Source organism: Primulina huaijiensis, chromosome 2 (assembly GCF_012295235.1).
Source record: "Primulina huaijiensis isolate GDHJ02 chromosome 2, ASM1229523v2, whole genome shotgun sequence".
NCBI lineage: Eukaryota > Viridiplantae > Streptophyta > Magnoliopsida > Lamiales > Gesneriaceae > Primulina > Primulina huaijiensis.
In genome coordinates, this window is record NC_133307.1 from 29,743,679 (window position 1) to 29,755,660 (window position 11,982).

Sequence of the window (11,982 nt, forward strand, 5' to 3'; positions counted from 1 at the left end):
AGGAGGAAAAAGAATCGGTATATTATATGCTAGCTATGTCATTTTTACACCTTTTATTATTATTATTATTATTTGGTTGGGTTGATGGTAAATTATACCACCTTCGTCACATGAAACGTTAGTGTTTATTTTAATATTTGCAACTTAACTCGTTTATATATAAAAATTATGACAAAAACTTATGTGAGACGGTCTCACGGGTTGTATTTTGTGAGACAGATCTCTTATTTGGATCATCCATGAAAAAATATTACTTTTTATGTTAAGAGTATTACTTTTTATTGTGAATATCGATAGGATTGACCCGTCTCACAGATAAAAATTCGTGAGACCGTATCATAAGAGACTTACTCAAAAATTATATCTTATAAATATCAATTCTGATGGTGTTAATGATTCATTCACACATATTATTTATTCACAAAATATTATATATTTTTCTTATTTTTTAATTTGAGTGTCGGAAAAATACGTCTATTATTTTTAAAACAGAGTTGACATCCAGATCATCATATATGTATCATTAATTTTCCATTGTTAGGCACGAGCTGACATATCCCCGTTGATCCCAACCATCACATATATATCACTATTTTTATAAACATCACCGTTTTAAGACACATCATCTTATTTTATCCAAAAAATTTATTGAATTATTTTAAAATTAAGACTTTACACCAATAAAAAAAAGCCCGGTCGATGTCCACATAATTTGCTCATCCTGGATGACGTCATATTGATTTTTCTTTATTTGCTTTCAGTAATTTGAGCATCAAGTAATTTCCCGGCTCCATTGAAGCATAAGCGAAACCCCTAACCCTAGCTATACGAAGATGGCGTCGCTGGACACCGACGTGAATATGATCCCCGCCGGAGAGGGATCTTCCGGCGCTGGGCCCTCCAACACTGCCCCCACGCCAGTGCCGTCGCAATCCGCCAAGAAAGCCAAGCGATTTGAGATCAAGAAGTGGAACGCCGTCTCTCTCTGGGCTTGGGGTATCCTCTAAATTCCGATTTTATCTGTTGATCTTCATGTATCTATTAATTATTAGCTTGCGTGTGCGCGAATCCTTAATCCGTTTACAGGATTGTTCGGGACGCTAACCCTAATTTTTATACAGATATCGTGGTCGATAACTGTGCTATTTGCAGGAATCATATTATGGATCTCTGTGAGTTGTGTTTCCTTTTTTATTTGTTGATCATTGTTTTTCTTTTGATTCAGTTTGTTTAATGTTTGTAATTTCATATGCTAATTAGGCATAGAGTGTCAGGCTAATCAAGCTAGTGCGACCAGTGAAGAGTGCACTGTTGCTTGGGGTATGTTTTTCTCTGTACCGCTAGATTTGAATTGTCCTTCTATTGCTGTATAGCAAATATTTGGTTTGACTGTGGCTGATTTTGGTTGTTTAGCATTTTAAATTTTCATATAATTTGATATGTCAGTTCCTACGTTGGATTTCTTTATCTGATAGAAACTAATATAACACTAACTGAAACTAATATAACACTAACTTTGCATCAGTCCAGTCTGTGAATTTTACTTGGGTTGTTAGTCTCCCCGTTAGGAGCTTATCTTTAATTATTCCTGTTTTATATGCATAGGTTTCGAAAAGTTGTAGCAATTTGATTTTTAATAATTGTGGTTCAACTATTAAATGATGTGATTGAATTAATTTAATATTTTCTTTAGTTATGATTCAATTAATTTTTTTTTTATCAAACCACACTGCATTTGTCCAAAATAAGGTATTACTTAAATCAATCTCCCATGAAAGTGCAATGTTAAAGTGCAGGAGAACCAAATATTGACAAGCATTCATTATACTGATTTCTATAAAACAATAATGATAATAATAAATGAATAAGTGTTAGAAGCTTTGATATACAGAAGGTGCTAGAATACAATGTAATCTTACTTCTGCCAACACCCACAAGGTGCTAGAATTCAATGTGATATTAGGATGTAACATGCTTACATTAGTTTGTTCATGCTTACATTAGTTTGTTCAAGTTTTGATATTTTAGAGGTTTTTATTTGGGGCTACTAGTGGGAACCATATCATGTAGCTCTCCCGCTATTTTAGATGGTTTTCTTAGGTCGTCTATGAGTATCTAACTGAGAAGCTCCATATTGTTTCAAATTTGGTGCAACTAATCAGGGTATCCATATAATGATTTAGTTAGTGAATGCATGTACATTATAAAGTAGAATGCTAAGTGTGGTGGTGAATGTCAACTTTCCTTGTTTATTTTAAACTCTTTGCTGTTGTCCCTTTCACATTTCAATCACTCAAAAAGATTTCCCCCATCAATTGTTCAATAATACCCCCCCTCGTCATCTTGATATGTATGTCTTTGGTTTAAAGTGCTTGTAAGAAGCTCTGTAAAAGCTCCCTCAATGTTTAAATAAGCAGGTTTAGTCACACCGAATTACAGCCCGTGTAAGTTTCAGCTAAGAAAGCCAAAGAATATCATATTTTTGCTCTTCAAATTTTCTGAAGGTGGATTTATTCTTCATTTCTGTATCCTGCATGAATTTGGAAAAATATCCTTGTATCTCAAGTTAAATTATGACAATTGATTTCACCTTATGCTCTGTTCTGTAAGATCACTCTACCCCCACCTCCATGGTCAAATATTCGATAACATGGATGGAAACTGGTTACTGTTTGGTATTTGATAAATGCATTTTAAATAATTTTTTTGGTATAACGCGTTTTGGTTCCGGATCACACAGGTGTTTGCAATCATGCCTTCCATTTCCACTGCATCAGCAGATGGCTCAAGACTCGTCAAGTTTGCCCCTTGGGTAAGTGTTTTCTCATACTGAGATTTTTCCAACTATTTGATGGATTGTTTACTCCTGTGCTGATTCTAATATCGAACTACACTTGACAGACAATAGTGAGTGGGAGTTTCAGAAGTATGGTCACTAAAGCCTTTGCTGGAGTCAATGTGGGGGGGCATTCTCATTTTATGGAAGAGTGCGGGCAGATTGGAAATACTTTAATATTCGGGTATATTTTTAGTAGCAATATGGAAAACCCAGAAATCTTGCAACTTTTTTATGTGTATGTCATGATTTGAATCATTTGACTGGTCATTTTAACAGTGATTCGATATTTGGATGCCTCCCAAAACTCACGAGTTTTTACGCCTTTATTTTTTTCCCACTTTCTGAAATAATTATTATGTACCATACCTAGGCAACTTTGATCCGGTAGCTGAACTGATAAGAAGTCCCTTTTCGATAATTTTGTCACAGCAAAACGAAGTTAAACCTATCAGATTGTTTCCAATCAAAAAAAAAAAAGTTAAACCTATCAGCATTGTTGATCTAGCAAGGGTCCAAGTGAAAAGAAGTTCATTTCTTTGAGCAAAAGACGACTTACGTTATTGTCTGGTATTTAGTTGTGTTTTTATAAATTAAATGTTTATTTGTATTATTTTCTCCAGTCAAAAGTTAACAAATGATTAATTACATGGTATTTAGTAATGTTTTTTCTAGCTAAATAATCAGTCGTCAAATAGATTCACAGCCTTCTTGTTTCATTTGTTCTAGATTTTTCCTTCTCTTGCTCTCTATATATAAGAGCTACCTTGAATTTGTTAAAATTAATATTTAGATGACATAAAATCTTTGTCAGTATTTTGAAATTATTAATGTTTGAATTTTCATAATAATAAAATTTTATTTTAATATACAATAATTAAGAGTACTCCCAACTTCTACTTAGCATCTTTATATAAATGTCTTATATTGAAACTCTCAAGTGTCTATATAGATAGCATATACCAAACTGCTTATAACCCAACATCAATAACAAATATATTCGTAGTAAACTTACACCAGACCTGCATTATTGCGAGCTACTACAGCAAACACACAAAGCAAACATGTTCTTAAGAAGGTGCCACTTTAACTCGATTCTTGCTCATTATTTGGTTCAATTTATTTTACTCTGTTATAATTTTCTTTATATTTTTAACAAAGAAAAAAAAATAAGCTTCTCTAGTAGCTGTATGGAAATCAGATTTATCAAATTTTAATAAGAGCTGTGGCTTAAATTTTTATCTGAAATTTAAAATTATGAGAGAAACATTGTAATGAAGTTGAACAAATTTGGTGGCTAGTAGGAACTTGTGGAGGCAATAAGCACCCAGCCACCTCAATTCCTTTACAGGAATAGTGCAATTAAGGAATAATTAATTCAACTAAAGCTACATGAGTTTCCCTAATAATGCCAATTCATTGCAACATTTATCTATGGCATAGTAATTAAAAATTTAATATGGTGTGTAATTTGAATCACACTATATTAAACATTTAAACTTGTTAAATGTCTTAATATATTTTGATTTATAATATAAAACTCAAACATTTTAAATTGTATAAAAACCTAAGCGATATGTTTCAATCGCATTCTTAGTAAGTTCTCATTTGACTATTAAAATGTACATGTATGTAAAAATGAAGATTTCTCAGTTTGAATTTATAAAGACACATTAGATTGATTTTTTTGGTAATTACCATGAAACTGAATTTCGATGTTCAACTTTATTTTCTTTGGAAATGTTACATATCGGCAATAAAAGTTAAAAATTTGCATTTTTATATACAAATGTAAAACATTGAAGGATTTTGTGAAGTCCACATGCACGAGCCTACCCTTCATTGCCCTCACAGAATTCAAGTGTCAGTTCAATTGGCATATTACATCACATGTCAAACTAAAAATTTGAAGGGTCGGTCCTTCACATGATCCTTCAAGAATTTTACCCAAAACACGTAATAATCTTTCTTCTATTTTTTTTCGAGTCGAGGGAGGATTCGCGGCAATTGACTTCCGAATATAAGATTTCGTCCCAAACTTTGTACTCTATCAGACGAGCTATAAGCCATGGACCTTCTGTCTAATATTTTCACCTACGATATTAATGCAGCATCAATACAATATAGATTGCACTTCCTTAAAAGAAGAACCAACATAAGAAACTCAAGAACATTTACTTTTATACCCCAACTACATGAATCAACACTTGATGCAATTCACAATTCAATAACAAGAGCTAAAGCTCAGAAAGGAGTAACGCTCCCGCTTCTAGTTTCTGCCGGGCTGAACAAAGCAGACCGAGTCCTCGGTCTGTTCTCCTCTAACTGCCTCACGACCTCTTCCATCATAGGCCTAACGGTGGAAACGGGAGCGCAGCATCCCATCGCAAGCTTCAACGCCTGAACCAACCCTTCTTCCATTGGATTTCTTACACCCTTTAAGAGTTCCACATCGAAAACCTCCATGGTCGTTTCCTCCAAAACTGCTACTTTCACTAGTGAGGGTAAGTCGACAAAATCACCATTTCTTGTGCTCTTTCCTGGCTTTTTTCCTAACAAAATCTCGAGTAGTAATATCCCAAATGCATAAACATCGGTTCTTGAATTGCATTTCTTCATCTTCTGTAGTTCTGGCGGCTTGTAACCATCTGCTTTAGCTAGTGCTATTATCTCATCAGCCACGGCTGCAACCATTATCTTGTCCAGTCCAAACTCGTTAAGCCTCGCCACGAAGAAGTCATCTACAAGAACAGTTTTCGATCTCACATTCCCATGAGTGATTGGTGTTTCGAGGCCATGAAGATGACTTAATCCTCTGGCTATTCCCAGTGCAATCTTGTGTCTCCTAGCCCAATTTAGGGCCGGCTTCCCTACTCTAGATTCTAGACATAAGCCAAAGATACAAAACTTAGAAATTAGTTCAAATCTTTCAATCAATTAATTATCAACAATATCTTAACAATAACAGTGTTATGCATTTGAGAACCTACCCACATAATTACAAGCTGAGTGCTATCACGGCCTACACAAGATATCAAACATTACAAAAAAAGACAACCACCAGGCGAACACGAAGTACAAGTTCTCCAGAAATTTCTTTTCGAGTCATCAAATCTTGATATTGTCAGGAATTGGAGTTGTTGCGACCACATTAAAATGAAACATCAAGAAGATATTTGTTATATAACTTCTAATGAAGAATTACTCTAACAGTCATCACATTCTAGATTTTGCTTTTCATAAAAATCTCCCCACTGAGGGCCTTCACAAAATTAGTAGAAGTTCAATCCTCGAACTAATCAGGCAAGATTCGATTCACATAACATAACATCATTGATTGAATTCTAAAGAAGCTTTACAAATACATGGCACAAATATAAACCATACATAAACATCGTTGTACAACTGCTAATCACAATTTAAAAGGAGTCTACCCACAAATATACACATAGTTGCTACATTTTAACCAACACCAAATATGAAGCATATTTAGTTATCTTTTGAAGCAAAAATTGAATTACAAAACATACCATGTAAGAGATCAGAAAGGGTTTTGCTAGGCAGATAATCATAGATAAGAAGCTTCTCCCCTCTTTTCCCCTGATAGAAAGCTCTCAATGGAATCAAATTCTCGTGACGAACCCGCCCCAACTGCTTGATCACCGGCAAGCAAGAACTCTTATCCTCACAACTCCCTTCTCTCAACAACCTTAAAGCAATTGTTCCTCCATCTGCTAACTTTGCCTTATACACAGTCCCATAACTGGTCTTCTCCATAACTTGCCCTGTAGCATTCAACACATCTTCCAAAGTTAAATGCTCACCGCCCTGAAACAAAACCAATTTTCCATCACCGCCAGTTTCACTGCCATTACCGATTTCTTCATCCTCCCCATCTTCAAACTCCTCATCCTCTTCATCCAGATTCCTTCTTTTCCCTTGAAAATAGCCAATCAACAACGAAACCAACACCACGGTACCGGTCATCAAACCAATAACAATCCCAGCTATTGCACCAGAACTCAATCCAGAGCTTCCACCACATTTCCTCAAAGGTGGTCCACAAAGACCTGGACTGTTCCCTTCAAAAACCTCTACACCAAACTTCGATCCCCCAAAAATTGGCAAAACCCCTGTGAAATTATTGTGAGAAAGATTCAATTTTTCCAACTTTAGCACAGACACACCCTCTCGAATTTCACCAGCAAACATATTGTCCCCAAGATCAAGCTGCTTAAGCCCAAGAAAACCAGTAACGAAATCTGGGAAACTCCCAGTAAACACATTCTTCCCCAAATCAAGAAACTGCAAATTCTTGCACGTGGCATCAGGCAATGCAGGCTCCGGCAGGGAACCGGAGAGAGCATTACCATGAAGCCTAAGAAAAGCGAGGCGCTCACACAGATTCCAAATCGAAGTTGGCAATGACCCTCCAAGCAAATTATAACTCAAATCAATATCCGACAAAGAATAACTGTAACCAAGCTCTAATGGGATGACCCCAGATATCGAATTCACACTAAGATAAAGACTTTGTAGATTAGTAAACTCCCCAATCTCTCTAGGAATAGTACCAGAAAGATTAGCAGATGGGAGCTGAAGGGAAACTAGATGCAAAAAAGGGTCTTTGTATAAAGAAAGACTAGCCCATTGTGGTGAAGATAGGTCTGTGCAAAGCAAAAAAGAACCGTTGGTAAAAGCCCATTTGAGGCCTCTCCATTGGCAGAGTGGAACAGTGGTATTCCAAGATTGTAACACCAAGTTCTCTGCAGTTCCTTGCAATGAAGGCTTAATCTTCTGCAAAAGCAACTCAACATCTGAAGTAGACTCAGTGACAGTGATCAGGAGAAGCGAAATGCAGAACAGATGAAGCTTTAGAGCCGCCATTAATGAGGTAAATAAGAAAAGGAAACAAGGAGAAAGAAAAATAAAAGGAAATTCGAAAAGAAGATGGAGGGGGCTCTTTTTTTCAGGTATTTTTGATATTTTCTTCAGGGAAAGCTGGCAGTGTTGGCTATGTAGTGAACATATACTCATCTTTAGGCATCACACCAACTCCAGAATTATGATTTTATTGATTCTGCGTGAAAACATTCGATTTCATTTTTAATTAAAATTTTTTTTTAAAAAAAAAGAAGGAAATAGAAGTGGGAGTGACAGTATCTGATATTTCATTGATATCATTACATTCTACATTTAAAGGTGACAAAAGTTTTTCATCCATCACGATGCCGCTTGTAAGGTTCGGGAGCCTTCCATTTTCACATGCGGCTTACTGTTCGAATTTTATCTTTTTAAAAAAATTTGAAACAAACATTATTCATGATTCCGTTGCCTGCTACAGAATTTACAAAGACAGTCAATTTGCATCATCATTAAATTTAGGAATGGAATGCTTAAGGTTTTAACCCATTGATTTTTTTTTATCACATTATAAAAACAACTTAAAAAAATATTAAAAAAAAACTAAATTATTCCATTATTTCTAGAAAAAAAGAAAAAAAGAAAGCTATCAATTTATTACATAATTCATTCAACTTTTAGGGAAGAGATAAAACAGCCAGCACAAAGTCAGAGGTTCATGTCGATCGGTTGTGTGCACGCTTAGCATTTCGAATTTGTTTTTCCCCCCGATAAATAAATTTACCTTTTGGAAATTCAAATAATTATTTTTTATACAAGAAAATACACTAAATTGATAGGGAATTTTTAAAAATATTATTATCTCCACTTATATTTTTTTAAAAAATAACGTTTGTTTGTTTGTTTGTTAATATAGCTCGATGAAACATATTTCATTACGTGTTTTTAGCAAAGATGTACCATTTTTTAAAATAAATATAGCAAGAATGTTAGAAATTTGAACGTCCCCTAAAGTCTATGATACAAGAATGGCTTGTGATTACTAAATATTTTTTATAAAATATATTAAAAATAAAATTTAAAGATTCGTATTTAAATAACCATCAAGCTTTTATTGTCGATAAATTTTATTGATTTATAAATATGTGATAAATAAATTTTTATTCGATATGTATATAAACAGATATACCTTGGCAAGTGATGTAGCCACTTAGACTGGATTTTAATATAATATTATAAATATTATTTTAAGTAAAATAAAATGACACTAAAGCAATTTTTTTATTTTTATTTTTTCAAACAAAATGGTCGATCCTTACTTTATTTTCTTAAAAACTATTAAATTTGATTGTTTTCTTATTACTAAAGAGGTTATAATGTTTCCCAAACGACAATTTTATCTTTGCAGACATAAACTCGCAACCGTAAATTTCGGATGTAAATCAAATTTAACAAAGGAGTTTACAAACCCAAAACGACAAATTATTATATATAAAGACACATGGTATTAGAAAACTTAAAAACAAAAGAAAATCACAAAAAAATAAAAATCTAAACAAAAAATAAAAATAAAAATATTACACTCAATGCATCTCGTTGGTGCCACTTAAATGATAGATAGCCGGCGGATATGTGACGTTTGGTGATGGCTTCGCTATCTCTTAGAGAAGACAGAGCGGGCTTTACGAACTGAAAGTCTTTCTCGATTTTCTTATTTTGTTTAAGAGATTCATGCGTTGCCTTTTCTTTGGCTCTAGCCATTTCCGGCATAGGAAAAGTGCTAAGGATTGGGGTCAATTATATGATTAACTACTAATTGAAATTTTCTATTTATTTATTATTGTACTTTTCAAATTAGTCATGAAAATTCTACATTTAACAACAAGCAAAACATTTATACAAACACGGAATTCGAGATATGTTTCTTTTCGTAGATTGCATGATTTAATCCATATATTATTGTGTTAAAACAATAATTTATAAAAAAAATCAAAATTTATTTATTAAATAAATTATCCTAATTTTCAAAATGGCAATTTTGACTTAAAAAATGCAACCATTATTTTATTTAGTTATGGGTCAAGAAACGGTGTAATGGGCTCGCCCATAAGCAAATTGACACGTATCCTAACAACTCATTTTCCAATCACAAAAGGCCTTAAGTACAACCCAACCCAACTGCTCTCGATTTTACAATTTTGGCCTAATATATGTTAAAAAATAAATAAATAAATTCTCATTTTTTATTATTTGGGACGGTCTCCTTTGCATCTTACAATTTGAAGGCTGAATTTGGAGTCAACCCGGCAACTCGAAGTTGTACCGGAGAGAAGAAAAGACCAAAAGGGAGAAAAGAAACAATATATTATCTAAATTAAACTAAAAAAATTAATCCACTAATAGATTAACTTTGGTAAAGGTTTGAAAAAAATTATACTTGAAATTTTATTTTTTTTGCATTACTAATTGTTAAACTGTACTCTTGTGAGACGGTCTCACGAATCTTTATCTGTGAGACGAGTCAACCATACCGATATTCACAATAAAAAGTAATACTCTTAGCATAAAAAAATAATATTTTTTCATGGATGACCCAAATAAGAGATTCGTCTAACAAAATACGACATGTGAGACCGTCTCACACAATTTTTTGCATAATCTTTTTAAATGATTCAATAATCTATAAGGGAATTTTATTTTTTTATTAAATTTGAATTAATTTTTTTATTGGATAATTATGCACTACCATTTATTATATCGGCTCTTCATAATTTTCAATAATCAATAGCACCTTTATTATTTTCGAGTACGAATACGGTTAGTTGATAGATTATTAAAAGGGACTTTTTAGGGAAAATAAATCTTACGATTGCAAGTATGCTTTAATGCCTCGAGGAAGTTACTTATTTTGCACACCCATACGTGCAGTTGACATTAAATACGGAGGTTATAAAAATAAATAAATGTCAAATTTTATATATCACATCTGAAGAAGTTTATTATTATATTTTTTCCAGTTCACAAATTTTATTACTCCATTTTGTTATAGTTCAACAATTGCTCAGATCAAGAGAGCGATCGAAACATAAAGTTTGAACTGTTATATTGTTTAAAAGATTTGAGTTCACTATTAACATCGACACGCAAACGCTCGATCCTACACATTAAACATTAAAAGTTAAATCACATGCCAAACAGAGAAACACTAATGCTAATATAATCTAGGCGGAGTAACATCTTCTAACTTACTAATTAATTCACCAATCACTGTTACTTTGCATAAAATTAAAGAATATGTCTACGGTCTCACAGATATTTATTCGTGAGACATGTCAACTCAGTCTATGTTTACAATAAAAGTAATACTTTGTTTCACAAAATTGGTCTGTTTTACATGAGTTTTTTTTGTAAGTGAAAATATTAAACAATCAAACTAGAAGATTACACGAAAAAGAAATTTAAAAAAAAAAAAGTAAATCAAAATTAGATCATAATCCATTGATTGCTTTCGTGAGATTAGGTCAAATACACTCGAAGAATAATTGATTTATCTAATTTTGTTGTATATAATTATCTAAACATCTACTTACTAATTTTCGTTATATTTAAAGAGAAAGATTTCCCGTTGAAAAACTTGAAATGTGAGGATCAGATCATCTTGCATCACATAAATTAAAGAAGCCCCTCAAAGGTTTTGGCTCCACGAATTTATTTCACATGCATGAACTAATTGTGACAACTACTTGAAACAAACTTAGTAAGTAGATGTTTAGATAATTATATCCAACAAAATTAGATAAATTATATATATATATATATATAGTTTGATATGCTGCACACCTACCGTGCACACCTATGTGAGCACCGATGAGGTGTCACTCACTCATTGGATGCGCAATTTTTCTATATTTCATCACATCCAATAGATGAGTGACACCTTATCGGTGCTCACATAGGTATGCACGGTAGGCGTGCAGCATATCAAAACTATATATATATATATATAATGTATAAAATTTTTAATTGATGACACAATTAAATGCAAGTGGATACCAATTAATGACATTAAATGCTTCATGTATCGTGAAACCATATCGAGCTATATTTACAAATGCTACATCAATAAATTTTTTGATTCAATTTGCATGTACCAAGGAAAACTGCAAAAATCGTCATATAAATTATCTGCAGTGGTTTTTATTTTAACTATATATATAAAAAAACTTATGGTCTTTTTCTTTTTCCAATTCATGCTGAAACAATATCAAACTACATACTCGATA

General features: G+C 33.0%; 2 protein-coding genes across 4 annotated transcripts; one reads left to right on the top strand and one right to left on the bottom strand.

Annotated features, from left to right (window-relative positions):
* Window positions 1-734: 734 nt before the first annotated feature.
* On the top strand, window positions 735-3,197 carry LOC140971466 (RING-box protein 1a-like). Its single transcript, XM_073433745.1, has 5 exons — window positions 735-996; window positions 1,122-1,172; window positions 1,261-1,320; window positions 2,741-2,812; window positions 2,902-3,197. Exons 1-5 carry the CDS (start codon window positions 834-836, stop codon window positions 2,937-2,939), a joined length of 384 nt encoding a protein of 127 aa, XP_073289846.1. The 5' UTR covers window positions 735-833; the 3' UTR covers window positions 2,940-3,197.
* A 1,507-nt stretch (window positions 3,198-4,704) lies between these two features.
* Window positions 4,705-7,935, bottom strand: LOC140971467 (putative kinase-like protein TMKL1). 3 transcript variants are annotated; one of them, XR_012174312.1, is made up of 3 exons: window positions 6,367-7,935; window positions 5,023-5,718; window positions 4,705-4,930 (listed from the first exon to the last, which is right to left on the bottom strand). XR_012174312.1 is itself a non-coding variant. In XM_073433746.1 (2 exons), the coding sequence occupies exons 1-2, from the start codon at window positions 7,871-7,873 to the stop codon at window positions 5,081-5,083; spliced, it is 2,145 nt and encodes a 714-aa protein (XP_073289847.1). In that variant the 5' UTR covers window positions 7,874-7,935; the 3' UTR covers window positions 4,705-5,080. The 3 variants fall into 3 exon arrangements, 1 of the variants encoding a protein (XP_073289847.1); XR_012174311.1 differs by having other exon boundaries at window positions 5,015-5,718; XM_073433746.1 differs by having other exon boundaries at window positions 4,705-5,718.
* Between the last annotated feature and the right edge of the window lie 4,047 nt (window positions 7,936-11,982).

Bases quoted from the DNA above. Each gene is read 5' to 3' on its own strand.
- LOC140971467 (XM_073433746.1), bottom strand. From the start codon at position 7,873: ATGAGTATATGTTCACTACATAGCCAACACTGCCAGCTTTCCCTGAAG. The intron at 5,719-6,366 runs GTATGTTTTGTA...GCTTATGTCTAG, and splicing joins CCTTTCTGATCTCTTACATG to AATCTAGAGTAGGGAAGCCG.
- LOC140971466 (XM_073433745.1), top strand. From the start codon at position 834: ATGGCGTCGCTGGACACCGACGTGAATATGATCCCCGCCGGAGAGGGA. The intron at 1,173-1,260 runs GTGAGTTGTGTT...TATGCTAATTAG, and splicing joins GAATCATATTATGGATCTCT to GCATAGAGTGTCAGGCTAAT. The intron at 2,813-2,901 runs GTAAGTGTTTTC...TACACTTGACAG, and splicing joins TCGTCAAGTTTGCCCCTTGG to ACAATAGTGAGTGGGAGTTT.